At 47.2% G+C, this 24,790-nt stretch overlaps 1 protein-coding gene across 3 annotated transcripts; it reads right to left on the bottom strand.

Annotated features, from left to right (window-relative positions):
• On the bottom strand, positions 1–24,773 carry LOC147151277 (diacylglycerol kinase eta). 3 transcript variants are annotated; one of them, XM_086017755.1, is made up of 33 exons: positions 24,678–24,773; positions 24,368–24,542; positions 24,079–24,208; positions 22,732–22,836; positions 12,246–12,356; positions 12,077–12,157; positions 11,451–11,555; positions 11,195–11,327; positions 11,004–11,110; positions 10,782–10,907; positions 10,356–10,458; positions 10,105–10,264; positions 9,924–10,032; positions 9,075–9,214; positions 8,856–8,943; positions 8,686–8,777; positions 8,511–8,610; positions 8,162–8,227; positions 7,914–8,088; positions 7,747–7,845; positions 5,945–6,029; positions 5,761–5,868; positions 5,401–5,497; positions 5,152–5,259; positions 4,955–5,068; positions 4,637–4,771; positions 4,278–4,441; positions 4,075–4,180; positions 3,727–3,816; positions 3,539–3,652; positions 3,350–3,458; positions 2,031–2,093; positions 1–1,637 (listed from the first exon to the last, which is right to left on the bottom strand). In XM_086017755.1, exons 3-33 carry the CDS (start codon positions 24,157–24,159, stop codon positions 1,585–1,587), a joined length of 3,327 nt encoding a protein of 1,108 aa, XP_085873881.1. In that variant the 5' UTR covers positions 24,160–24,208; positions 24,368–24,542; positions 24,678–24,773; the 3' UTR covers positions 1–1,584. The 3 variants fall into 3 exon arrangements, with proteins under 3 accessions (XP_085873881.1, XP_085873882.1, XP_085873883.1); XM_086017756.1 differs by lacking the exon at positions 2,031–2,093 and having other exon boundaries at positions 24,678–24,772; XM_086017757.1 differs by lacking the exons at positions 22,732–22,836; positions 24,079–24,208; positions 24,368–24,542; positions 24,678–24,773 and adding an exon at positions 12,932–13,341.
• Positions 24,774–24,790: the final 17 nt, after the last annotated feature.

The following is a 24,790-nucleotide window of genomic DNA, read 5'->3' as shown; positions in this document are numbered from 1 at the left end:
TTTCGTTCACACTCCATTAAGTCATTTTAATCTCCGAAGCGTGTCTTTTTTACACGTCGTCGCACACTACAGAGGAGACAGAGCTGGCTGCGCGCGCGTGCGCGCACGCACACACATTGCGGGGTCATCTGTAACTCCCGTTAAATTACATTAAAACAATCATTTATAAAATTAAATATGCATAAGCTTTCGTTTTAAGACCAATACACACGTTGCAATCATATGTTCAAAATAAGTCGATGATACAATTTCAAAGTTACACGTCTTGTATACACAAACATCTTATCTTAATAAATCAGTGATTCATGAGTCCACTTTAAGCTTTGGCTTCAAACTTCAAATGGTTGCCATGGTTACCACAGTTACATAGTTGGACCGGCGCAACAGCGGACACAGGAGCAGCAGGAGGAACGACACGGAGCACACGTCATCAACGGGCATGCGTGCACGTGTGTGTTCACGAACATCTTTTATAGTTAATCATAAATAATTTTCGTATTCTTCACCTAATTTTACACACACATGTAAACACATGCATACGCATATTGCCCCCCCCCCCCCCGCCCCCCCATGAAGTAAGTCTGTAAAGTGCAAGGCAAGACACAGTAAACTTGAAATGAACGCCACATTGCACGCATGCACGCGCGCACCCCGTCCCCCCACCCCAGCTGCCAGGTCGCTCGACTTGGCACAACACCACAAAAGCCTCGAAAGGCAAAAAAGGCGGCAGCAGACTATGGATGCAGTAGCAGCATCCGACCACAGCGGGGCGAGCGAACGAACGCTCGAGCGTGAGTGTAAACAAACGAGAATGTTCCTGATAAGACATGAATACCACACAGTATGATTTTGTTCGCCCCCTCACAAGCATCTACTTATCTTAATCACGCTCACACAAATATTAATTTTTTTTTTTTTTTACTGTTTGGCCTACTTGAATTCATGATTTCTCCTATCCCGCTCATGAATGCACGGGAAGGCAGCAAAGCCACAAGATTTGGGAACCACTGGCAAAGCAAAGGCTCACATTGGTGCGTTACATCTACAATCAGCTGTTTGTTAGTCACCCCGTGACCTCTGGAGTACCTGCTGAGGCCATGGCAAGCAAAACAAACCAAGAACCACTTACTTGGATGTGCACATTATTATTATGATTATTATCAGTAGTATTCACAGCTCAGCACACAAAATACATTCATCTATGTTTTTTTCTTTTCTCTTCATCCCCAAGATTTTTCTGCACATCGGATTCAGTTGTCATGGAAGGCATCCCCAAAAGTCTTACTTCAATCTGAGGGCGCTTCCGTTTGCAACCCTCACTCAACGGGTGCGGAAAAGATGGCTGCACTCGATCGGCATGCAAGCGACGTGTAAACACTGTGTTTCGGACAAAAAGACACATTCGTTGTAGGCTCTTTCGATACCACAGGCTAGCAGACCCTTTCAAAAAGAAATGTACAGCGGGGAAACGCAAGACGCAGAGCTCATCATGGGTGGCTCTCAGCCAGGCCAGCGGGCGTCGGCGGGCAGGAGGAAGGCGTCTCACCACCCGTGGCGGTCAAGATGAGAGGCCGGAAAAGATCGTCAGTTGCCCGAAGATTCGGCTTCAGGAGTCGCACACTTGGCGTCCAATGTTCCTAAAGCAGAGCGACTACAAACAATTAGAAATTCCAAATGCATGCTCGTTCATGCACAAGCAATATCTGGCAAAAATGATGGAATCACTGGTCTCAGAGGGAGGATGATCATTCAGGTGTTTCAATTTGTAGAAAGAAAGCAGATCACAGACATGATACAAAACTAAAGTCATTTCAAATGGCAACTTTCTTGCCTTAAGAAATAGGAAAACAGAAAAAAAAATGTGGTTAGTAAGAGTTATATTTTCAGACCAAGGAGAGGGGAAAAATATGGAATTACTCAATCTGAGGACTAAAATGATGGAATCACCCTGTAAATTTCCATTCCCAAAACTAACACCTGCATCAGATTAGATCTGCCCGTTAGTCTGAGTTAAACAGGAGTGCTCACACCTTGGAGAGCTGTTGCACCAAGCGAATTGACATGAATCATGGCTCCAACACGTGAGATGTCAACTGAAACGAAGGAGAGGATTATCAAACGTTTGAAAGGTGAATCATCACGCATCATGTTGGTTGTCCAGTCAACTGTGTCTAAAATCTGGATCAAATTGCAAATAACTTGGGAAGGTTTTCAAAAGCAAGCATACTGGTCAGAGGTTTCAAATGCAGGTCCAGAAAGTAAAAACGCTGCCACACACAGGTGCTTCTACTCAAAGCTGTTGTGGCAAAAGCAATCAAAGTTGGAGCCAGATTGATGAAGAGTATTTATCACTCATTAAGCCTTTGAGACTGCCGGCTATTTGAAAAGCCAGAGGTGGGGCAACAAAGTACTAGTGTGTTGGGGTGTTCTTTTCCTGTTTTTTTCCCCCCACGATTCCATAATTTTTCCCCTCAGAATTGAGTGATTCCGTAATTTTTTTTTCCTTATGCTCGGTCTAAACGAGTAACTGTTACCGACTACCACATTTGTTTTTCTTGATCTCTCTTCTCCAAGCCAGAAAGTTGCCATTTGATATGACAGAGCAGCTATGAGTATGTTGCGTTTAGGAAATTCCGGAGCTGCTAGTAGCAGCCCCTACTTTTACCTTTCGTACCCTGAAATTTCTTTCGTAACTAGAGGCAATATTTTCCTGTTTCCTGATATTTTTCTACAAAATTAAACAAGTGAATGAACTTTCTCAGAGGTCGGTGATTCTATAATTTTTGCCAGGTCTTGGAGGTACTTTATATGTACACACGCCGACATACCAGAAATGTGCTTCCACAAAACAGTACATCTGCAATGATTAGCCTCAAATTAAGCACCATACATGTATCATGTGTGCCTTTACAAACATAACGATACGGTTTGATTTTCATTGTCGGGGGGATATTAATTTAAAAAAAAAAAACACTCCCTGTGTGTGCTACTTTGTGTTGAAAACAATCATAGATGGCACACTGACATGATCTAATTACGTTAGCGGTGCAACCCACAAGCGATCATGTTCTAAGCAGGGCGGCCATTTTGTTGGACGAGGTCCAGAAGACGCCGGTAAATAAAAACCCAGCCCAATATGGAATGGGCAACAACGCTGTGTAAAAGCCGCTCAAAATAGCTAGTAATGCAGCTGACCGTTCTACCTCCCCGGAACACTAGAGGGAAGCAAAGTAACATGCTCAAATCAACAGCTTCGGCTAACATTTGTTGACATTCAATATGTGCAGCGCTTGAAGCTTCTTATTTGTCTGACAGATGATTTTGGGTGCCTTGCGTTGGCTGTTCAAACCTGAGAGTGAGCTGTTGGACTTTTGCTTGTGGAGCTTCTCCTTCTCCCTCTTCACCTTGGGCATGATCTTAAGCTTTATGCTGCTTTTACTGCTGGGGCGCACCGACTCCTGTATGCACAAACGATCCCACGTGTGATCAGAATGCTCGCCCGTGGCACGACCGCGCCACAGTGCGCTGCGGCCCTTACCCCTTCCGCACAGTGCATCAGTGGACAGATCCAGTGGATATCGACCAGCTTGTGGAGCTCAGCGCTCAGGCTGTTCAGGGTTAAGCGCAGCTCCGCCTCCTCAGGGCACTCGGACTGAGGAGGAGTCGGAGGGTGCGTCATAGACCAGATGGCAAAAGGTGGCAGCGGCAAGTGGTGGGAGCGCTTACCAGATGTTGTCCGTCCAGAAGCATGGTCGTCTCTGCCTGCAGAACTTTGCTGCTGTTGACGATTTCCACGGCCGTACTGCGACTCAGAAACTGAAAAGAAACAATGATCAATTTTGATGTAGTCATCAAATACTGACACAACGTGAATTTGTGGGAAATAAGCTGAAACATTTACTGCCGCTACATCCGGATGCATTTGATCTCGCATCCTTGACGCAGCTGCAGGACGGTTAGCGTTGACACATAACGGCGTCCGCGCACATCTCGTGTACAAATGCGCATTGCGTGGGTCCGACGGGCCATCTGTCGACCCGTCTGGACCCATCTGCCTCCGCCTGGCATCCCTACCTCGGGGCTGGACAGCTTGGCCTCAGTCAGCACCATGGCGCTGGCGTTGACAGCATGCGCCAGCTCCTGCTCCACCAGCTTGTGGGTCTTGGCCGTCTCGCGGATCCTGGGGAGGACGAAAAGCAGGCGCGGCTGAAGATTGGTCCGCTGGGAGTCATGAACCGAGACGCAAAAGTCCCCCCCGAGGAGGCGGGGTCACTGACTTGCTAATGAGCGTGTCGGCGACGATGCCCAGCTGCTGCACCTGGGCGCACTCCTCGTCCGTCAGGTACTCCATGGACTGCTGCGAGTTGAGCCGGGGTCTGTTGGCGCGGTCGCTGTCGATTTTTAATTTGTCCTCCCACGACTTGAGCGTGCTCTCGAACGCCTGGCCCGCGCGTAGGAGCGCCGACGGACAGCAATAGACCGTGAGGATATTTCAAAAGGACATGTGAGGAGGTGGTTCGGCTGGGACAGAGATGACCTCAGTTAGGTGAGGACAAGTCAGGCTCGGGAGACTCAAAGTCGTCACAACCCTCCTGACCGAAATGACATCATCAATGTGTGCCACGTCTCGACGTACCCTGTCCCTGGTCAGCATCTGTGCTCGATTCTTGTGGAGTATCTTGACAATGCCCGGCGGCTGGATCCAGGCCTCGCCGTCCACTTGCACGGGGACGCCCTCCTCCCCCAGGATGGTGATCTTCACCTGGCGGCACTGAGCACAAGATGGACGACGTCAGCCGAAGGCATTGGGAGGATTATGCGCAGGACTTCACCGAGAAGTCCATCAGCAACAACCTCACAACCTCTCAGTTCATATAATTACGCATATATGAAGAAGTGGGTCTTTCGAGACTTGCTGTGTGTGTGTGTGTGTGTGTGTGTGCGCGCGTGTAACCTGTGCAATCCGGTGGTGCTGCAAGTTGATGACTCTGGACATAGCCATCTGCATGCTGCCAAACACGGCCACCACTTCCAGCTTCTTGTCATCAAAAGACGGAGCACCAAAGTTCTGGAATTAGAGCAAAAAGCCAAAGAGTTTGGTGAAACCCGAGGCCCTTCTGTTTTGAACATCGTACTCTCAGATGTGCTCACGTTGTCCTCCTTGGTGCCCCCCCAGAAGTTAATGCCACCTGCGTAGCTGGGAATGTTGAGCACTGCCAGGCCCTGGAGGATTGGTAGAGGAACGGCGACGCCGTCGCACTAACCAGAGAAATTCGGTGTTAAATTTCTGTTGTTTCATGAAACGGAACCATCATTTTCTTGACATTTTGAAAAGCGTTTAGATAGTGTGTCCTGTAAATAGTGTACAATTGTGCGTGTGTGTTCGCGGATGCACCAAACCTCGAGTTGAACCCTCTGTTCCAAGTTTTTGTAGGTCTTCTGGACCAGCTCTTTAGTCCCCAGAACTCCGTACCACATCATGTTCTTTGTACGACTGCTGCAGGACATCCACAAACAAAGACGGTTCATCTCAGTCATCATGTAAATCAGGGGTCTTCAATCCTGTTCCTGCTGTCCTGCCTGATTTCCCTCTCTCCCTGCTGCAACACACCTGATTCAAATGATCAGCAAGGTCTTCAGAAGCTGGACAACGATCCCGATCATTTGAATCCGGTGGGTTGCACCAGGGTGACATCTAAAATTGCCCACCCCTGCCTTAACCCTTTGTGCGTCATCTCTAGTGTTTTATCTTTAGCCTACCTGCACTTTTTAGGATGTTCATCACGCTTGTTGTTGAACTCCAGCGAGATCTTGGCATCTAGACCGATGCCGAAGTAGTTGTTCATCACACACTTTTCCCAGCATTGCCTGCAAGCAAATGGAGATGATCAGTGAGGACCAACGAGCGTGACACCGAGCGGATGAAGAGTGGATGAACGCTTACACCGAGTCTTCGTTGAAGTTGACCGTGTGGAGCCTCGCCGGCTTCTCCAGGACGATGGGCGAGGACGGACTCAGATTTCTGTAGCCTGGACAGAGGAAGCTTGGGTAAGGAAAAACAAACACTCAACTTTTAGGTTTAAAAGTAAAACAGAAACATAACGTCGCTGTCATGTGGAAAACACTTATATCCATTTTTTTTTTTTCATTTTCTTATTTTTACATGAATCATGTTCCCGCGTTACAGACATCGCATTAAAGTGAAAATTTAAAAACGTTTCCAAAAATTGGAGATAAGTGCTTTTCACCGGACAGCGACGATAAGCAAAGTTGAAGACCCTGTCAATTAAAACGCAGAGACTTTTGAACATAATTTCTGAAAACACGTACGAGATTGACGACTATTGTATGTAGTAGTCACTTGTACACCGCGTGATGCACTTTGGAGTCCAGCATGAGTCGCCTCTTGTCCACTATATAACAACTTGAGCGCCATAATTTGCATCAGTGGTTATCCGGTGACGTGCAGCTAGCTGGCTAGCTAGCTAGCTATGGCTACATCCCAAAACTGCAACAAGACTTCTGTAGTAGTCTTCGCTACATGACCTCCTAGATACACAGCAGACTAGACGCAAAGCAACAGGACATTTCTACAATAATCACTTCAGAACTGTTCTCTAAAAGTACATTATATACTGTACATAAATACTGTAAACAAAGTAGTTTGCCAGGAAAATAAACCATTTTCTGACTTTTTGACCACGCCATACAAAAATTGCGATGGGCGGGGTTTTCTGCTATTTCTGGGGGAAAAAAAGTGCAATTGTGGGGTCGACTATTTCAGCCACCAGAGGCTTTAAGCAGCTCAAACATGTTGTTAGCAGAAAGATGCTAAACCAAATAGCATCCATTTTCCAGGGCAAGAAGTGGAATATTCGAGTGACGGTTGGCAGATGAGCAGGGCGTGGTGTCAGCACATTCTGCGGACACGCCCACAGCAATTGTGATCGGAAAGAATGACTTCATTTTTTTTTACTGTTCAAGCCACATTTTATATACTTGATTTTTTTTTTTTATTATTACAATTTGGCAGAGTTGCTTACAACACTCTTTTCTGTGGTCCCACCACAAATTTTCAGGAAGTCAAAGAGGGAAGTCACCCCAATCATATTTTTTTCAAGAATATGTTCTATGCAGGCCCACTAGTTGAAACAAGGCTTTTCGATAAATATTGCATTTGTGGAAAAAGAGTTAATCCACCCGTTTTTAGCCATCTCTGGGAGCGGCCATTTTGTCACTGAAAATGACATCACAGTTGCTCAGGGCTCAGCTAACGACCAATCGCGGCTGACCTGTTTTCTGAACCTGAGCTGTGATTGGTCGTTACCTGAGCCCTGAGCAGTTGTGATCATCTTCAGTCGACAGAAGTGACAAAATGGCCGCCCCCGGAGATGGCTACAAAAAGGGGTGGATTTTGCAGCTTTACTCATATCTCACAAACGCGATATCCATCAGAATGCCGTGTTTCAACTAGTGGGCCTGCTGGGAACATATTCTTGAAAAAAATATGTTTGGGTATGGGTTGATTTTTTCTTTAAAGCATTCTTTTTCATGTGGGTGGGGCATGCCCACTTTGGTTTGGCTGAGTTGTTCATACTTGTTTTTTCCAATGTAAACAAACATGCTTATGAGGCTGCCACATGTAGTTGGCCCAACTCCTAAATGGCCATTGCGGCCGATGGCAAGACCGAAGCTCATTTGTGGACAGATGTGAATTGAGACAAATAGATGTTGCTTTCCACGTACGAATGTCGGCATCCTTGAGTTCCTCGCTGTTTTCCCGCTTGATGGAAGAGGACGACCACATCCTGTTGACCTGAGTGTGTCGGTTCTGCTCATCCACCACTGCAAAAATGACACGAGTGAGCGGGCGGCCCCCTCGAGAGCCCAAACAAAAGGCGCTCCTCTTTCACCTTTCTCAGCCTGTTCGATGATCTGCCTCAGTGCCTTTTTCAGACTGTTGGCCCGCAGCATCAGCTGCTCCTTGGAGCGGTAAGCTTGGGCGTCGGAGCTTACGTCGCTTACGCCATCTTTTTCTGGGTCTGAGCCACCGCCGTCCGGGCTGGCTCGAGAACCCGCTGGCACAACCTGGAAAAAATAGGAAATTAGGATTTTATTTGTATTTTTTTTTTTTTGCCCTTGTTGTTGCTCCTTTTATTACCTGAGCTTCAGCTTCCTCACTTAAGGCTTTGACCAGGGAATCCAGTTTCTCATTCAACAAAGCACACTGGGAGAACAGAGAAAATGAGTCTTTTTGATTACAATTTTGCGGGAACGGTTTGGAGAACTATCCTTTTTCGCTCCCAATACACAAACGCAGGCCCTGGAGGCTCTCTTGGTTAATGTGCAAACATTCCAAAAGCTTCTCTGTTATCTTTCCAGAAAGGTAAAAGCCCTAGCCGCGAATATCCCAGTATTCTGCTATCGCGCATATTGTCGTTTTACCGACTCGTGACAGGAGCGGCATCATGGTGGAGCTTTTGACAGATAAGTCGTTACATAACATTAACCTTCTTTGCCATGGCATCCGCTTCCTCCTTGTTCTCCGTGGCTCTCTCGTACGCTTTGCCCACCTCTGCCACAAACTCATTCACCGTCCCACACAGGAACCTGTCGAGGGAGGAGGAATGGGCTTTGAGTGGTCATGTGACACCGCCAGCGCAGGCTGCTGCATCGGACACACACTTTGCGGAGGAAATGACGTCGCTGTGTCTATCGGAATCCAGGATTTTGGCCAGGTGGGACGCCACAGAATCGGCATAGTGAGTGATGTGAACCTGAAAAAAGCCACAGACGCACATGAGATGACGATTGGGATGAGGCCGATGCTGCTGATCAACGCCAATCACGCTCACCTGCAGGGGAGAGTCGAGGGTGTCGTCTTCCTTCGCTGACGGCGTGCGTTTTGAGGTGGCGGGAATCTCGTAGGTCATCACGCTCCACCTGACCACATGCGCACACACACACACACGGGTCAAAAATCGGAGGAATGATGGCAATCATTAGAATGATCCAAAATAAGTACAGTTCGTGACCGGAATGTACTTTTTGAGATCCGGCCAAGTGTCGCTTACCGGTCCAGCATTTTGGTGGTGGCCCTCTCCAGCTTCTCTAAGATCTGCAGCAGCTGGGCATCGTCATCGCAGAGGCCGCCCCAGCCCAGAACTCGGGCCAGGTCGTTCCCGGTGCCCAGCGGCAGCACACCCAGCTGGCACTGCCCGGGGGAGGGGCAACGGAGGGGGAAGTCAAACCACAGTTTGAACCATCGCGGGCGGAACCGTGTGTGAGCAAAACCGCTGTCATACATTGTAGCTTCTCTCACAGCGCATCCCCGGGAAATTGACGCATCCGGAGGTGTAAAAGTCGAACTGGGATTTAACCACCCGCCCCCACAGCTAAAGGGGGCCATGGGAGACGGCTGATATTGCCCCGTATAAGGGACAAAGCACTGCAACGACAATGTGCGGCTGTTGGGGGTCCGCCGCATCCGGACCCTTATGAGGTACTTGCGGGCGGGCTGGAGAGACAACAGCTGACTTTGCCCCACATCAACAGTGACCAGATATCACAATGACATGTTGGGATTTGGTGAGCTTCCTAATGAGGCCAAACACAAGCAGGCTTGTTGGAATACACGACACTGTCAAAAAAATAATTAGTCAACCAGGGCCCGCAAAAAAAAAACAAAAAAAAAAAAACAGGCGGATGAAGAAAAAAAAACAAAAAAAAAAACAGGTTAGCGGCAATGTTTCCTCTAAGTTGCGTCCGGGCTAAACATAATCATTTATTTCTGATTGAAGCTGATCAAATCAATTGCTCATCAACTTTATCATTTTAAAAGTAGATGGTTTCTTTCAAACCAAAACGAATTTCAATGACAACACGGCCCTCGCGTCCCACCATCGCTCCCGCTCGGCTCTCACCTGCTTGTGGAGGTTGAGTTTGTCCAGCTCCGAAAGGACCCAGCCCACGCTGCCGTCGCCCCCGCACACCAAGATACGGAACGTCACAAACTTTTGAAAGAGGCGCAGCCTGGAATGCAAAGCAAGGCGAGTTGAGAAAAAAAATCTTATCTTGATCGTGGGCGGCAGCGCTTAACCCTACCCGAGTTCTGGGCCCCCGTTCATCAGGTCGAAAACTTGGGCCGGGTTGAGGAGCTGCTTGAACTTGCGCAGGAACTTGACACCCTGGTTGTCCCCGCTTTTGGAGTTGACGAGGACCAGCAGGGGACTGGAACAGGACGCCGACGTGGCCTTCCAGAAGCCTAACAAGTTGACGTATAAAAAAAAAAAGAAACGTTGAGGGTCACAGGTCAGGCGTTGTGTGCGCGCCCGCGCGCGCGAGAAGCCTCTCACCATCGGAGTCGATGCTATTAAGTGCAGTAGGAGGGATGATGGACACTCTACACTGACCCAGGGGACACACTTTGCCCGTTTGTTCTTTACAGCCGCTGTGCACCTGATGTGTACACGCACACAAATACACAAATAAAGTAAGCAGTAATTCCGTGTAGTCGTGAAATGCAACCAGTGACACTTCGCTGACCTTAACAAATACCACTTTATTTGTGCGCGCGCTTATTCAAGTGTGAGGATCGGTGTCTCGCGCCCGACCAAAACACTCAACACCGACGCGCACCTTGTTAAGTACAAGCGTGGGATGGAGTTCGCATCATGGAGTATCTCTCTCATTCTATTTCGAAATTCCTTTGATTTGCCACAATCGTTTGGGGATTTTACAGCATGAAAGGAAGAGACGATAAAACCACAAGAAGCTCTTACGATGGCCTTGCACCAGAGGCAGCGCCAGTCCTGCAGCCGCCGCACGCTGCCGCAGTTCTTGTCGCACACCACGCACTTGGCGCTGACGGGCAGGTTGCCTTCCAGCCACTGGTGGGGCATGGACACCTGGCAAAAGTAGGAAAAAAAAAAAAAAAAGAACGCAGACCGCAGTGTCAACATTTCATCCGAGTAAAACGTAGCGGAGGCGTCCAACAAACGCACCCCGTCCTCGTCTTCAATGATGTCGTTGCCGATCGAGACCAGCGTGGTCCACTTGCAGTTGTTGGTGGAGCGGACGGCACAGCGCTTGTGGGCCTTAAATTTGCACACTTTGGGAAGACGGCACGTAAAAATGTGTTTGCTTCCCGGCAAAGCGCGCGCGGGCGCGGGCGCGGGCGCGGGCGCGGGCGTACCTTCGCAGGACAGGCCGTGCGAGGTGACGCCCGGCAGGGCCTCCCTGCAGACGTTGCAGAAGGTAGGTCGGGCGTGCGAGCAGGCGTACCAGTTGTGCATCCCGGAAAAATGCTCCACGTTGAACTGGCTGGCCTGCGCGGACAGGAAGCCATGGCAAAAACGTTCACCCACATGCCTGCCTTGAAAGGACTTTTGTCCGGTTGTCCCAAATCGTGCGGATAGCGTGATGAACGTCCACATCGGGGGTCAACTCACCTCATAGATTTCCCACTTCTGGACCGATCTGAGGGCCCCGATCCAGTCTTCCATTTCCTTCCTGTTCTCAGCACACAGCATCAATTTGCGAAAAGGAGTGATCACCTGCGTAAGACGGCGCGTTAGCAGTGCAGCCTCACCAAGGACGCACGGTCAGCGGTAGGGGTGGGAAACAATCGGGGTTTTTTTCGATGCATCGTTAGGCGCGTAAAAAAAGATTCTGAATCCATTCATAAATCGATGTTTAAAGTTAATTAAAAAAAACAAAACGCATGCGCAAGTGATTACGTGCGTTTGTACGTCAGATGTCTGTGCTGGGCTAAGCTAATGCATGACAAGACGGCGGAACGAGCAAAACCTCATACGAGCGCAGCGAAGTCAAAGTGTGAAATATAAATCCTTGCTCTTTCTTGAGGTTTTTGTTTTTAAAAAAAAGGTAGCAGTGTTTTGCATTGGCTATAAAATGTAAGCCAATGTAGCGATGCATCGGAATCGGAACCGGATCGAATCATAGGCCTCGGAATCGGAATTGAATCGAATCGTGGGCCTCTGAGTCGTAATGGGCTCGAATCGTGACGTCCCCGCAGATTCCCATCGCTGGTCAGCGCCATTTGGGTCCGACTCACCGTGAAGCTGTTGTTGATGTTCTTGGTGCCGGTTTCGGCCACGCTGGCGTCCGACAAGTCCACCTCGTCGAAAATAAGAGACTGACAAAGACAGTAGGTTGACAACGGTGGACGGCCCTTTCTGCAAGCGATTCTCGACACGCCGACTTTTTGCGAAACCGCCTCTTACCTTGCAGTCCTTGGCATAGTAGAGCGTCCTCCCTCGGAGCTTGAAGTAACGGCGCTTCCACCTTTGGAAGGAACTTGTCTGCTTCAACAGGTTTCCCTCTTTCACGCTTTTCTGCGCACACAAAAACAAAAGAACGACAACGCACGTGAGCGAGCGCACTAAACGAAGCTTTGGCTGCTTCCTTCCTCGAAGGTCGTGATTTCTACTACCGCTCAAGGGCCACCGATTTGATTTCCTTGAGCAAGCTAGCAAGGTGGACGGCAAACCGTTCTGTTTGTTTGTGTATTTGTGTATCAGGCTCCTCTACAAACTCTCCCGGCGAGCTCCGACCGCAGTTAGCGGCGGCGACTTGACTTGAAAGAAAAACAAGCCGTCATCCGTCAGTCCGCGGCCTCCTTTGCACATCAATGCCACTCGTTTGAACTAGATGTGCAAATAATGGCGATTGCTGGTTAAGTGTTGGGGAAGCCGAAGCGGGTCCAAAGTACTGCCTACTCAAAAAAAAAATGACACTTGCGAGCGAGTTGAGCACTGGAGGCTATCTGCCGGCATTCCTCTTTATGGCTGCTTGGACTTTGTTCCTACGCGACACTAGCACACGGGACAGGTCCAAAGTGAGCGCTCAGAACCGACCACAGACGCCTCTCTCCGTCATTAATGTGTTGCTTTTTTGCTGGCGAACTGACCTCTTGCAACGAGTTGCTCCCATGGCAGCTTTGGGCCAAATTGGTTTCCGGTGGGTCCTTTGGGCTCAGCTGCTCGTCCTCGCCGAGCCGACCCTCATCGCACACAGGAGCCACGCAGCACCACCTCGCTCGGCAGAGGGCCGGCATCGGCACGCGACACGTGGCATGGACCTCGGACGACTAATTGTTGTTTTTTTTGGGGGGGGTGGGGGGGTTAATTACCAACCCACCAAAAAAGCAACAAAGTAAAACTGACAGGAAAAGGTCAGACGACGCATAACAGCTCACTTTTGGACAACCCAGACCGGACCGGCCCGCAACTTCCCTTTCCTTACTAGCGGCTCCTCAAACAACACGCGGCCACTTCCTGCCTCTCACACCTTGTTAGTTGCAACACCCCCTCAGGTGCGCTGGAAGGCCCGCCCCCTTTTAGTGTCTGCGTGTGTTTACTATCAGTGCCAGTCAGACAGGTTCCGCTAGTAATATTTATAGCCACAAGGAAATAGACTTGTTCGTACCTGAGCGCACACACACACACACACACACACACACACACACACACACACCACTCCCCTCTTGCGTGTGCGTGTGTACACACGTGCGTGTGCGTGCACTTGTCATTCTGGTTTTTTATTTCGACGAGCTCAAAGCCTGCGACTCACTGGTTCTGCTGGCCTTTTACACTTCCCTCAAAAACAGTCCCATCATTCCAGACTCGATCAAGCTTCACAACTTTGTTTAACTTGACCGAAGATGTGAAAGCATGGCGGCTGCTGCCCTGTGATCAGGGCTCCAACTGATCAGTTAAAAAACAAACAAAAAAAGTCCCAAAAAGAATTTCAGTAGGGTCTCCTCCCACTATCAAAGGGCCATTTTATGACGATGCAATTTTACGGTGGCAGACAAGCGCGCGCTCATCGAAGTTGAACGAATGGAGAGCGCCTTACTGTGCGTGACCATAACAAAACTTTACTTTTACATAAACTCATTTGCAGTCATGTGAATGTCAAATATTTGATATTACTAGTTACTTGCATTCAAAGTAATGTTTCTTTACAATATTATCATCTGTGTAGGGTAATAAGTTACTTATTACTTTTATGTTACTTTTTAATAATCAGTGTTTCATTGATTTATTAATTTTTCGGGACATTTTTAAAGCAAAATGCAAAATGCAAAAAAATGCTAAATTTATCAAGTGTGGGTTAAAATGTTCAATGTTTCAACTCTAGGATGGGAGATCACCGGCTATGATTAATATTTGTATCAATAACAAGATGCATTTTTTAAAATACAAATATTGGAACTGATATTTGGTTCGATAAATAAATAAACCCAGACTGCTCACCAGAAATAAAATGATCAACATACTCCAATTAATTTTCACACACGGGAAATATAAATTTACATTGCCATTGTGTGTATGTATTGAAATAAAATCGGTTATTGGTCCAACACATAATAGTGATAAATGAAGTATAATTGATAATTGGTGACACATTGCTGGACACAGTAACAGTAACAATATTACAGAAAAATAAGTAGTAACTTGTTATATTACTTCCTTATCGCCTAAATGTAACATAGTACCGTAACATGTTACTTTTCTCACTTGTCTGCTCATTATTGTCTCCATGTGTTGTGCGGTCACCCAGATCACCACCAAGGCCAAACATTCCAAATGTGATCACCCCCGACCGGCCCCGATGCCAAAACCAACCCGAACCCAAACCCTAACCCCTGCACGTGTCCGGCATTATTCACAAACTGATCTGGTTTACTGGTTTTATAAAAAAAAATAATAATAATAAATAAATAAATAAATAAATAAAATGCTGCACGAATCTACACACCAACCACCAACATTGAATGCACTCTGCCTTGACCCAAAAATGACTCCATAAAAAACAAAAGGCAATTTAATGACACATGGCACAAGCTTGAAAAGGAAGAGTACAAAAGGCAAACAAACAAAAAGGAAACCAAACACCCGACGACAGTAGTAGCTTTTGTACAAATCTCGTAAATAGCTGCTAGCTATTTTGTTCACTAGCTGCTTATTCATCAAATGCAGGCACAGACGCCGGCACCCTGTGACCTTTTCACACACGCTCGCTCATGTTTTTGCAGTCGCGCCAGGCCCGGACATCGGCGGGGTACTTGTGCGCGTTGCCCAGCGGGGGGCAGAGAGAGAAGAGAGAGAGAGAGAGAGAGAGAGAGAGAGAGAGAGAGAACACATATTTGGGAGGCTTGAAATAGACACGCCTCGCATCGGGCGCCATGCGCAAACATGTAGCTCTGACCGCTAGCACGGAGGCACAGTTAAAACAAGGCGTGGGAGGACTTCGCACCATGGCGACCACATCCTGTCTCATGCACCCCCGTGTATTTATTTATAGACACGCTAACACACACAGCACACATGACTTGTACAGGAAAAGAAGCGGATGAGTGTCTACTCTGTGCGCACGCACGCACGCACGCACGCACGCACTCAAGTTTACCCACATTTTTACTGTTAATGTAATTCTGTCCTATCATTCCCTTTTTGGCATTCTGCCTGTAGGGTTTGTGCATGAAAGGACACATAATCTCCTGCTAGTGACGGGAGGAGGGAGAATGGGAGAGGGGAGGGATGTGGCTAGTCGGAGCATACGGACCAAATCTGATTCCGGTGCGCCGCTGCATAATCCCACACACACACACTCCGCAGACACGCACACACAGGGAAAGGAAAGTGATGACAGCCGCTTGTCCCGAATGTCCTGATGTGATTAGCACGTTGTTATTGATTGCGACGTGAATGGTGGTTAGAACGGTGCCAAAAAGCATGTGCATCAAAAACTGTCAGAGCAGCTCAGACTTGATGGATTTTTTTTTTTAGACATGCATGCTACTGAGTCATTTGGGATGCAAAGAATATTTTTGTACCGAAGAACTAGCTAGGATTCCGCATGTGCACGACTCGCACGCAATTGCTCTCCGCAACTGGCCACATCTCTCAAAAGTATCCATTCACCAGCCGAGATGAAGATTTTCCAGCTCATCCCTATTCCCCGCGGCGATCCGAGCCATCGGTCCAGCTCGTCCTCATCATCGTTACCCTGCCCGCCCGTCAAAGAAGCGCTCATTTCATGACCATTTGTATCCGGCGTTCATTTACAGCGAGATATCATTTGGTGACATTTTCCGAGATTTCCACGAGAACGGGCATGACCTCATTCAGAGTTATTGGGCCTTGGCCTTCATTAGCTATTAAAACCTTCCGCCACCCCCGCATAGGAGGAGTAGATCATGGGCTATTCTTGGAAAGGAGCACATGCTAAGGCCGCCCCCATCCATCCCCAACAGGTTCTGCAAAGTAATCTGCTTTTTCATCACAGCCATTTAGCCGATAAAATTCCGATCTGCAGTCAGGCCAGGCGCAGGATAAAAGCCACTGTCAGTAATGTGAGTTGGTGGCGCCTTGTGTCCCCTGTAAGGTCAATTCAGAGATTCTGAGCTACGCCTACACCCCGAAAATGCAAGCAGACGTTCAGTCAAAAGTCATTACCTGCCCCACTCCAAAGATTTGACGAGCAGAGGCCTGATCGCATGGAAGGATGTGGTGGCCTGGTCGGCGGACTGCAACCGCTTTGCGACTTCGTTACTCAGATTGCAAACTTGAAAGGGAAACGAGAGGCTGCACCAAAGCCTGTCTGCATTACAATTCACTGGGCCTCTTTGGATTTTATATATATATATATATATATATATATATGTATATGTATATGTATGTATATATGTATATGTATATGTATGTGTATATATGTATATGTATGTATGTGCATGTGTATGAAAGCTCTCCGAAGTTCAGACTACTGTTCAAGTCAATTAAATTCAAAGGAACAACAAATCATCAGCAACACTAACTTGATTTACACCGATTTATACCTGGTGTGCAACTGAGTCGCTAGTTATCCCGATACATGGGGTGTGATTCGATTCAAAGACGGTACATTTTACAATGTAATCATTCGATTCGGTTTGGTTAGATTAAAACCGATTTTCAAATCGGTTTTCGTTACACCCCTACAATCCATGCAGAAAAAAAAAAAACAGCTGTAATCACAAAATATTTTAAAATACAGGAATGTGTGAGGGATGAAAGATAAAAGAAACCAAGATAGAGACTGATGTCATCAACACTCGCTGTACGTCACATACTTTTTTTTTTACACAGGGACAGATAGCTTTGAACATTTTTTCCCTTCGTGAATCAAATTCACATTTAAAAATTATATATATGCTGTTTATCGAGGTTATCTTTGCCTAACATGAACATTTTTTTTTTTAAAGATCTTCAACATTAAAGTGGGGAAACTGCAACAAAATCTGAATTTGACAAGCGGGCAAGTACCTTTTCACGGCACTGTGTGCGCCGTAGCTCGTATTACAAACAAACAGTGCGTGTCAAAGTTCTGCTGTCAGTCCCCATTAGGTATCAAACGGGAGATGGCGAGTGATCGATACACGCACGCGCACACAACCCCTCACACACAAACACATGCCAGCTATCGATTCCACTCATCCGGATGGCTACAAAAAACACAAGCGCACAAGTCAGGCTAAAGCTCGTTAGCGATGACGCAAACGCACAACAGCTACTGACTGGGAGCGCCCATCTGAAGTTCAGCACGCGTACAAGCGCGGGAGGCATTGTTCCTTCCTTGTCATTAGCTCATTTTCAAAGTGAGTGACACTCGTTTGACACAGGCGCTGAAGATAGCTCATTAGCTGTATTTTTGTCTCACGGGGGCGCACGCCCGCACGCACGCGCTCTCGTTTAATGGGCTGTTGCAGGCTGAGCTCTTATGGGAGGAGGAAGGACAGGGCGTGACGGGGAGGGAAAAGACAAAAAAAGGAGAGGGAGTGACGCTAGGGGATGCAAGGAGAGAACAAGGGGAGAATTCAAAAAAGGGACGGGATAGGAGATAAGGACGCGAAGGACAAGAAGAGGACAGGAAGGAGAGCGAACGGAACGCACGAGGTGGGCCGAAGGCAGAACAACCCAGGCGGGGACAGGAAAAGTCCAGTGAAATCGCAAGAGACATGCACGGAGCCGCATGCACGGAGCCGCATTGAAATATTTAGTTTGACGTCATCCTGTATTCGGTTTTACTGCTCCACACAGTCCGGCAGTGGATTGATCACTTCTGTCTCAGGTGTCCCTTTACATTGAGCGGCCGCTTTATTCCACTTGGAGTTTCGGCACCACGCGGCAAATCGACCGGTGCTAAAAGTTCGGGGACTGTGTTAAAAACGATGTCGGTGTTGAATTGACACCACACAGTAAAAAAGAAAAATAGCCTGTGTAGTCCAAGATGTAACACCGATACGATGTTAAACTGGGGTGTCACCTGGATTCAACTCTGATTGGTGTCTATTTTGGAAATGAAACCATGACCTTAAAACGGAAGTCAACTCAAACGTATATTTTTTTAAGCATATGTTCTATGCAGGCCTACCAGTTGAAACACAGCGTTTTGATTAATATTGTGTTTGTGGAATATGAGTTAAGCAACAAAATCCACCCATTCTTAGCCATCTCAGGGGGCGGCCATTTTGTCACTTCTGTCGCGTGAAAATGACATCACAATTGCTCAGGGCTCAGGTAACGACCAATCACGGCTCAGCTTCAGAAAACAGGTGAGCCGTGATTTGTCGTTACCTGAGCCCTGAGCAGTTGTGATGTCGACAGAAGTGACAAAATGGCCGCCCACTGAGATGGCTAAAAGCGGGTGGATTTTTGCTGCTTAATTCATGTTTCATATCAATCATAGTGCCTTGTTTCACCTAGTGGGCCTGCATAGAACATATTCTTGAACAAAAAACGTTTGGGTTGACTTCCCTCTTCAAGCAACGATTGAAGTTCACTAGTTAGCGTCCTGACAATTTTCTTCATTTTCCTCCACGCTTGTAAGATGGAATCAAACTTCCTGAAGGTAGGCAAAACGCTCACAGAATGGCATTTGATGGACTTACTTTCCACTGGAGTTTTCTGGTTCGAGCGTTACATCAACACCGAGTTGTGCGGACGGATATGGACTGTTAAAATGAACACCCTTATGGTGTTGAATTAAACACATCAGATTTGCAGTAAACTTTCCACTCCGGCAATATCTCCCACCTGCAGCCTTTTGTCCCTCCGACTCACCCTCCTCTCGGTATCGACCCTGGCGTAGCACTGCGACGGTATCGCATCCAGCCAGGGGCATAAATCAAAGCCCGCACACAAAAAGACACGCGGGCACAACGTCGGCAATCCCACACAATGGTGTGTGCGCTTCTTTCGCCAACCCACACGCGCACCTATAACTCGTCCTCATCTTGGCTTCGGTCGACACCCACACACGGAGTGAGTGGTGCGCTGCGTTGCGAGGCAAGCGAGAGGAGGATAAAAGCGAACAAATGTGATGAGGCCAAAACATCTCCGGGAAAGTAGAGCTTTACTGACGCATTTGTAGCAGCATATCTCCAGCACGGACAACTTCCTTGGAACTTTTGAACACCTAAAAATATAACACCAGATAGCCGGTGTTGTTGTTAATGGCGTCTGGAAGGCGGGCTTTGTTTCAACTAAGATTCCTGAGCAGTTCTGTGCGGACGCGAAGCAATTTGCGCAACTGCGTCACAATGAGGGAAAAGTAGGCAACTAAATAGATGAAGATAATTCGTTCCTCAGCTAAAGGAGGAGGCAGTGGAGAAAGAGGGCAAGAGGCAAACTGAGAATCATTTAAGAGGAGGAAGAAATGGAGGCCCGGCAATGTTTTTACGATGATATGTTTTTCCAGAAACTATCACGATAAACGATAGTATCGTTGCTTTTTTTTGTTTTTTTTTTCACACTACTGATAATAACAATACGAGTAATTGATTTTTAATTTCTCAAAAATATTCAAGACTGGCATTGAAATGTAGAACTATAAATGAAATATCTTTAATAAATGAAAAAAAAAGAAATGTAGATTAACTGTCAAGGACAAGGAGGCAAAAGTATGACCCGTGTAAATGTGAAAAGTAAAAGTAAAAAGCAGAGATGTGACAGACCGCTCCGTCTATCCGCCGATGACAGATGCCCATTTTGTAGGCGATAAACGATAGAAGGGCTCTGTTCACAAAAATTGCACTTAGATATTAAACAAGAATATACGAGCATGTGTGTAGTGGCAGAGTAAAATGAGATGTTTTCTCCTTCAGATGGCTGTTCGGGAAAATATTTTTGCACGACAATTTGTACCGACTGTCAAAAGTCTGCAGCATTTCTATCAACGCTGTGGTTTTCGCAACAGTGTTGAATGGCTTCACCTCTTTCACTATAAAGCATGAGGGGTCACCAACGCGGTGCCCGCGCGCCTGCGAAGGTGATGGGACATTGTGATTTTCGAACTGGTCATTTGACAATGCATAATTATAACAGGATTAAAGGTCATTTCAGCAAATGTGTTATTTCAGAAAGGTGTGTATCTAACTGGTCGCATTGATCAGGCGACCCTTGCTGTAATGCTAACGCTAACGCTATCTGCGGGATGCTACAATCGCAAGCTGTCGGGAAATGGATGCCCTCCGTGTCCTGCTGCGTTGTTTTTTTTATTTTTTTTTTACCGGTTACAGAAATTGGGTGGCGTGGTTGTGTTTCAAATTGACTTTGGGGTTTGTTGCATTGTGACTGCTTTCATACAAATGCGACGTACCAGCTCGTTGATGCTAGCAGGCGCTCCGACATCCATCCGGCTTGAATCCAAAATATCCCGACCCGCACGGCTGCGGTTTGTTTGGTGTATGAAACTAATTCCATTCACGCACCTCAACTTTGTGTAACCGCAGCCGTTGGAAGACTTTACTTCGAGTACGCTAATTCCTTCTTTCTCTCAGTGCCGCAGCGCGACTGAACGTTGATGACATTTATAAACAAAAAACACATGTAAACGGCAATTCATCGAGCCTGGAAAATAAAAAAAGTATTGTGTTCATCTTTGTCTTTGAACGATAAGTGGATATAGTCATTATGTGTCACCGTCATAATGCCGCTCGTGGAAAGCGACACCGTGACGGGACGTGCCTGCTTGCGTGTGCGGAACATGCAACAAAGGCCGAAGGCACACCTACGCTGCGAAAGTGAAACACATGAGGAGAACCAATAAAAAAAGAAGAGTGTGAAACCTTATGTAATGGAGCCTGGAGTTAAAAAAAGCTCAATTTGGAGCAGGGGAGGAAGGCACTTTTTCGTTGGACACGAAAAGACCCAGAATATGAATCAAGCTCATCCGTCCTAAACGTCAAGCAGGCTGAGCGTAAGCGCGAGGCTGCAAGGTCACATCGAGGTGAGCACGGCCACGACCTGACATTGCCGCTGACGAGCGGGGGCCGTCGGCTGTAAAAGGACGCAGAGCCAAGGAAATAAATACTCCCGCGAGGAGGGGACGCATTTCACGGGAGCGCCGAAAAGAAAAAAAAAACGAGCGAGGTTAAGATCGGATCTTTGATGGGCATCACAACTTGTGTGAGGCGAGCCGTTAATCCGACAAGGGCGAGGATGTCAGGGCGCCGAGGAATCGGCACATCCCTAACAAGTCGGCGCAGGCGGACGACATAATGAGGCGAGGCGCAGCGGGAGAGGCCGAAGACGTCCGGCGACGCACGTCCTAACGGGAAATGCAAATAAACCGTTGCGGCCCCGATCCCCAAGAGGGCGACTCTCTTCATAGAGCTCATGTGACCTCACTAGCATACATAGGAAAGGGGCGTAGCCGGAAAAAAATTTCAAAATTGCACCTCAATGAGGGGTGGCCGTGCGTGCATCGATCATTCTTCATCACACCATCCACAGGTCAGGTTTTCATGAAATCGACTCAAATGCAGAACAATGCCCATCAAACTCATAATCGAGCAGGAACAGGTCGAAGTAAAAAGCAACATTTTGGTTGATCTTAATTTAGGAGATAATGCCGTTTTCTTTGCAGTGGCTTCGCTTTTGTGTAATATTTCTTAGTCTATTTATATCTAACAGACAATCAGAGTGATCAACTGTCGCAGACAGACGATGTCATTTTGCATTCTACATTTAATGGCTCATTCATTCAAATCATCTTTTTTTACTTATTACTTTTGACTTTACATTTAGACCAATTGTACAATTCTTTTTTTTAAATATGCAGAAAAAAATGTTGTGGCAGAAAAATCACGGATATCAAAATTTTCCCCTAAGTGGGGGGGGGGGGCACAGAGCGACAAGGGGTGGTTTCGGCCACTTCTGGCCACCCTGTAGCGCCGCCCTTGCGTAGCTGAGCTTCTTTTGGCGTTTGGCCAAAGTTCCCCACATTTCTTATTCTATTGCCTTTTTCATTTTTTTTTTTTTTCAGCACTGCAGGCCTCACCGCCCGTCCCAGAAAGATGACGGGCCCGGTGGACACGGTCGGCATTATGGGAGGCTATCACCATGGCAACGGGCAGCGGAATCCTGTGTCTCTGATCTGAATGTTATTTACAGTGAATGCTTGGTAGCGGCAATATATAATCATCTGGACTTGACACGATGACATTGAGCTTGCCTGAGGGTAGCGGATCGAACGGTGCTTCACTTTATTAATGATTCAGATGAGAAGAGTTTAGGTTCATGCTTTATAGTAAAACCTTGCCAGGGGAGTAATAATGATGTCAGGTGGAGGAAACTTGGCCACATGTCGGACAGTGGAACGAGTCCGACGTTCTCCTGCCGAAAAAATGACTTTGAAGTGTTCCCAATGCAAAAAGGCGCCTACCTTGGCCCGGATCTGGCCGGAAGTGGACACTTTGCGGATGAGCTTGTGCGACGTCTCCTCTTGCTCGCCGTCGCTGTCGGACGACTCGTCTCCCGCATCCCCGGCCTGCGTAACCGCAAGAAAACGCCGATGACGAGCTGCCAGTTTGTTCTTGCTGCCACACACTACTTTTGACCATAGCACAAACAACATTTACTTTCTGTTTTGCGCAGCTAAAGCACCTACACCTGCTATTAGCTTGTTTGACACCTCTTATTTGTTAGATCACGTGTTATGATGTAATATGATATTGTTGTTATGCAACGATAACACCGTTGTTGTCTTACTCTGCAGTTAAATGTCAGGAAGGCATTGAAAATGAAAATCTGTTCTTCTTTACTCAGGAAAAGAAGGTTCAACAAATAAATTAGGTTTACTGTACAACAGTGGCGGAGCTAGACTTTTATCCTTTGGGGGGGGCATGTGGTGACTAATGCTATCTCAAGGGGTCTTCCAAACAAAAACCTGGAAACACAGTCAACATCCATTTTTATATTGACTAAAATTTGCGTGAGCATGCACACACACAAATACATCTAAAACATTAGCAACACCAGTTACAAATATACGGACAAAGCTTTTTTCAATAGCTACAATGTAAATAATAATAATAATAATAATAAGCTGTAATTTATCTTGTCCAGCCCCAGACTTTTAATTTTGTACGCACTCTATGGAAAAGATAAGACAGTAGTCTATTTTTACTTCTAGGCTGGCATAATTTACAGTCACACAGTGTTATAAAATCTCCACTTTCAGCCTGAATGGAAATAGTCCTAGACCAATGTAGATGGTTATTTAAATATTCCAACTAGATGGCAAACAGTATAAAGACCAGAGAGGCAACTGGCGTCGGCCTGCAGGCTGTACTTTGAGTGGCTTTTTGATTAGTTCTCTCTCCCCCCCAAAAACTTAGATTTTTTTTTTCCAAACCACCAAAATTTTTCAGAAAATACTGATTAAAAAAAATCATTATATGTTTCCAATTGAGAGCAGAAAACAATGTGTAAAAAAAATAATTACAAATCCTGGAAAAATCATCAAATACCCAAAAGTCAATTATGTGGCCTGGCGACCTGGGGGTTCAAGCTTATTTCGGCTGGCTAGTGCTATATGTCCCACTCATTCACAGAACTAAAAAAAAAAAAAAACATAAACCACCGAAAATGTAAACATCATGAATACCTCTCTGCAAGTATCATTCAAAAGCGAGCGTTGCAATATTCATAATTTCTCGCTACCATGGGGAAGCAGTCTTTGAGTTTCTCAAAAGTGTCCCTTTAAATCCAATTCTTAAACGGGACTTACAAGAGGTGTCCTCTCGGCAGCTTGGACCGACTCGCTGGGCTCAGTCACGTACAGAACGTTGGGGTTCAGTTTGGAAGCCATGGCGGATGAAGCTCGGAAAGATTTGGGATCAAGCTCGATCCGGAACCAACTGCAGAGGAGGTGACAAAATCAAGCATCAGTTTCGTTCTCCCCGCATCCCACTTTTACTATCTCTCTCTGTCTCTCTCATACACACACACACACACACACACGCACCCCTACACGCGCACTCACGCAAAAACGCGCGCGCGCACACACACACACAAACCTTTTCCTGTACAGCAAGTTCCTCCTGTGTTGAGCTACAGAATGGCCCTTTGGGATGGCGACATGTGTGGTGGAAATGATGATGGTGATGACGATGGTCAAAGATGGAAGGAAAATGACGCTCGTAGCAATGTAGCCTGGCAGGTCCGAGCGCGCGTTCGATTCCCCATCCCGCCCTGCACGTCGAAGGCAAGCGGCTCGTTTAAGTGGCAGGATCAAGCCCGCCCGCCGTTTCGGAAGCGCCACCGTCCTTCGAGCGGGATCCTTCAGTTCCACAACACACCGTAAAAGCAAGGGCACAGTCGGCTTACCTTCCGCCGACCTGCCGAGCGCGCGCGCGCGCTCGCTCGCTGGCCGGTTCCGAGTTCTCGCCGCCGGGCCCTTTCCTCCTCCTCCTCCTCCTCCACCTCCTCCTCCTCCTCCT

The sequence above is a fragment of the Filicampus tigris genome, chromosome 2 (assembly GCF_054856515.1).
Source record: "Filicampus tigris isolate MCC_2025a chromosome 2, RoL_Ftig_1.0, whole genome shotgun sequence".
Classification (NCBI taxonomy): Eukaryota; Metazoa; Chordata; class Actinopteri; order Syngnathiformes; family Syngnathidae; genus Filicampus; species Filicampus tigris.
The sequence above is the reverse complement of the archived record's forward strand: the minus strand, read 5'-3'. Positions and strand labels throughout refer to the sequence as shown.

Bases quoted from the DNA above. Each gene is read 5' to 3' on its own strand.
- LOC147151277 (XM_086017755.1), bottom strand. From the start codon at position 24,159: ATGGCTTCCAAACTGAACCCCAACGTTCTGTACGTGACTGAGCCCAGC. The intron at 11,328-11,450 runs GTGAGTTGACCC...CTGTCCGCGCAG, and splicing joins AGAAGTGGGAAATCTATGAG to GCCAGCCAGTTCAACGTGGA. The intron at 10,033-10,104 runs GTAGGGTTAAGC...TTTGCATTCCAG, and splicing joins AACGGGGGCCCAGAACTCGG to GCTGCGCCTCTTTCAAAAGT.